Below are 3,396 nucleotides of genomic sequence, written 5' to 3'. Positions count from 1 at the left end.
ACGTGCGAACTGTATACACACACAAAAAAAAATGACTTATAGGCGATCCTCAGGCTCAGGGCAAAGATATTTTAACAATTCCAAGAAAGATTTATTCACTGGCTCCATTAATTACAGCTCCAGGAAAGATCCTTTCGATTCAAGAACCAAAACATTGCATCGGCATTCGGCAATCCTCCTCACGCTCGCCTTTTCTCGGACATCTCGCAGGCCCTTGGGCTTTTCACTAGTGCAGCAGCTCCGTAGGAATAGTGGCGGATCAAGATTGGTAATCATGATCCCATGGGCCGATCAGGTCTCCAAACTTCATATGGGCCGTTCCTAAAATGGATCCGGACAAGAGCCCCTTGTCAAGCGGATCTCTATTGAGATTGAAGGCAAGTAAAATCATTCTTGCACAAACGTCCATACGACTCTATACACAATTTCTGTGGCCGGTTTATCACACCACACACATCCATCATGCCGAAGGAGCTCAGGGTGAAGGGCATGTGGAGCCCACAATGGTTCACACTAACACACAACACAAGAAAGCACCAGGCCTTTTTTTGTGTGGCAGACACACAAGAGACACAAAGTTCATATACGTACGTCCATCCTCATTGCCACATCCATGAACGCACGTACACTCTATCTTTACGAGCACATTCGGAAAAAAAATAAGCAAAATTATTACTTAGCACTTAACAAATGATATCTTTTCTTCATCGTATATGAGTACGAGTATCAAGCATAGGATTTAAACCCAACAAGTATGGGAACCAAACTATATTATTAGGTGATGGACAAAAAGTTTGTCACAAAAATTAGGGATGAGTCGCGGGTTCGGAACCACAATAAGCATCGAGGTTGCTAAACCCTCGTCAGAATGGCAACAGGGAGAGTTGGACCAAGTGGAGCGTTTACGCACCTGCACGAATCTCATCAACAAAACCCACCCGGCCCCAAAGTCGTTATCAATATTTTGTACACCATAGCGATGGTTTAAGAAAAAACAGTCTCTAATATGTGTAAAATAACGACGGTTACTAAGAAAAATCTGTCTCATGACATGGCAAAAAAAAAGTTTTCAAAAGATGGATGGAACACAGATATACTACACACTCAAAACACATATACTAGATGGTACAGTACACGTATTAACCAACATATTTAAACGACACAGAGAGCTCCAAGGCCCCGGCCCCACCGATGTGCTGTAAAGTCAGGCCACATCAGCACCGACACAGAAGTAACACACAGATACATTATTCGACACAATCACACAACACAACATGACACAACCGGTACTAGAGGGGCACACCGCGCCACGTAGCTAAGTACGACACGACGTGAACTCGCCGAACAGCGACGACGGCCGACGACGGAGTCCACGAAAAAGCAGCTAGCTAGCGACCTATGCCGGCGCCATGGCGCGTTGCCGTGGCACCAACGCGGCGCGCGTACGCCATGTGACAGGCTGACGCAGCTAGATCGACCGCGCGTCCCGACGTCCGCCGCGCAGGACTCACTCGTCGGATTTGTCGGCGGCGGCCGCCTCGGGAGCAGGGGCCGCCTCTGCCGGCGCCGCCTCCTCGGCCGCTGCGGCAGCCGGCGCTTCCTCCTGCGCCGGCGCGACTTCTGCTTCAGGAGCGGCGGCAACAGCCGGTGCTGCCTCCTCCCCCTCGGCCTCCTCAGCCGGCACGGGCACAGCCACCTCGGCCTCGGCCGCCGCCGCTGGCTCCGCCTCCTTGGTCTCGGCCTCAGCAGGGGCCGCCGCAGCCTCTACCTCCGCCTCCTTGGTCTCGGTCTCAGCCGGAGCTGCTGCCTCGGGCTCGGCCGCCACCTCCGGCTCAGCCTCAGTCTCGGCCGGGACAGCCTCGACGGGGGCAGCAGCAGCCTCCGGCTCTGCCTCCTTGGTCTCCGTCTCTGCTGCCGACGCCGCCTCCGCCTCTGCTTCCTTGGTCTCCGTCTCTGCCGGCGCGGCCACGGCCTCGACCTCGACCTCCTTGGTCTCAGTACCGGCAGGGACAGCCTCCGCCTCCGGCTCCGCCTCCTGCTCCTTAGCGATCTCGGTCTCCACCGCCGGAGCTGGCTCTTCGGCGGCCGGGGTCTCTGGGACAACCGGAGCAGGGGCCTCCTCCTTCGGGGTCTCCTCGACGACGGCGGCCGGCTGGACAGCCTCCACTACCACTGGAGCCTCCTCGACGGGCGCGGCAGTCGGGAACTGGACCTGCACGTACGTACGTACGTTGGCACACACGGAAGGAACGACGGTGAGCATTTTCCATGGTGCGCTCAGTACGATCACGTACTGCATCATTACACGCATAATGGTGCAAGCATGCATGCAGATGCATGAAACTGACCATGCGATCGATCGAATTGAAGAGAAATGCATGGGATCGGAAGGCGGTGTGAATGTGTGATTACCTCGGCGGTGGCCATTGGTGCAGCTGGGGTGGTGCCGATCGAGCTGGACTGAACAAAGCACTGAAAAGCTCCGAGCTAAGCAGAGCTTACCAGTGTGATGGACTGTCTTTGTGATGCGGTGGTGTGTGAGGGCAGAGGGGGTGTATATATAGTGCCCGGCGCTGCAAGGCCAAAATGGTCATTCCGTGTAAAAGGGCAAGCCAGCCAGCCAACCATGTGTACTGTATCATCGTCGTGTAAACACAATTCTAGCTTTAAAGGCCTCTTGGGCACGGCTTATGCCGGCTTCCGCTTCATCTATTTTGCGCAAATCGAGACACTGTAGCGTGAAACCGTTTTGTAAGTCGGGGTTAAAATGAACTAGAAGCAAAAAAAAAAAACAGTTTTTCTGACTTTATCGGCTTTGGCTTCACCAGTGAAGCCGTTTTGAATGAGACGTGCTAAAGTGGCTTAAGTCTAGACACAACACAATTCTAGTTCTGATCCTGACTGAACGTCCCGTCCAGATTCAAAGTTTTTTTTTTGAGAGAGGAAGTATATAAAAAAGAGTGTGAATCTTAGAGCTCTAGCACATGGCTACATGCAACGTCATTATTCCCATATCGTACGTGTGCATTATATTCGGGGCAAGTTGCATGCTCATGCTCTGATGGATTGATCCATGATGAGACTATGACTCTATTTAGTTTTCATAAGTCAGGTGATTTATTAAGTCAGTTGATTGAAAATCAGTGACTTATAAGTTATGTCTGTTTGGTTGTCGATAACTTATAAACTCATGTCTGTTAAGTGAAAGGTGTGGGCCCCACGCGGAAAATGGTGGCTTATAAGTTTTAAGTAGGGATGAACCAACTTATTTCTTATAAGCAGGGATGACTTATAAATTGGTGGTGTTTAGCAAAATCAATCACTTATTTCACTTTTTAACTTATAAGTAGATGACTTATTTGGAACCAAAAGTCCCTATATATATCTCTCCAAAAG

General features: G+C 51.0%; 1 protein-coding gene across 1 annotated transcript; it reads right to left on the bottom strand.

Moving 5' to 3' along the window:
• Window positions 1-1,046: 1,046 nt before the first annotated feature.
• Window positions 1,047-2,538, bottom strand: LOC136472801 (uncharacterized). Its single transcript, XM_066470506.1, has 2 exons — window positions 2,413-2,538; window positions 1,047-2,212 (listed from the first exon to the last, which is right to left on the bottom strand). Exons 1-2 carry the CDS (start codon window positions 2,425-2,427, stop codon window positions 1,508-1,510), a joined length of 720 nt encoding a protein of 239 aa, XP_066326603.1. The 5' UTR covers window positions 2,428-2,538; the 3' UTR covers window positions 1,047-1,507.
• Between the last annotated feature and the right edge of the window lie 858 nt (window positions 2,539-3,396).

The sequence above is a fragment of the Miscanthus floridulus genome, chromosome 8 (genome assembly GCF_019320115.1).
Source record: "Miscanthus floridulus cultivar M001 chromosome 8, ASM1932011v1, whole genome shotgun sequence".
NCBI classification, from domain to species: domain Eukaryota; kingdom Viridiplantae; phylum Streptophyta; class Magnoliopsida; order Poales; family Poaceae; genus Miscanthus; species Miscanthus floridulus.
The sequence above is the reverse complement of the archived record's forward strand: the minus strand, read 5'-3'. Positions and strand labels throughout refer to the sequence as shown.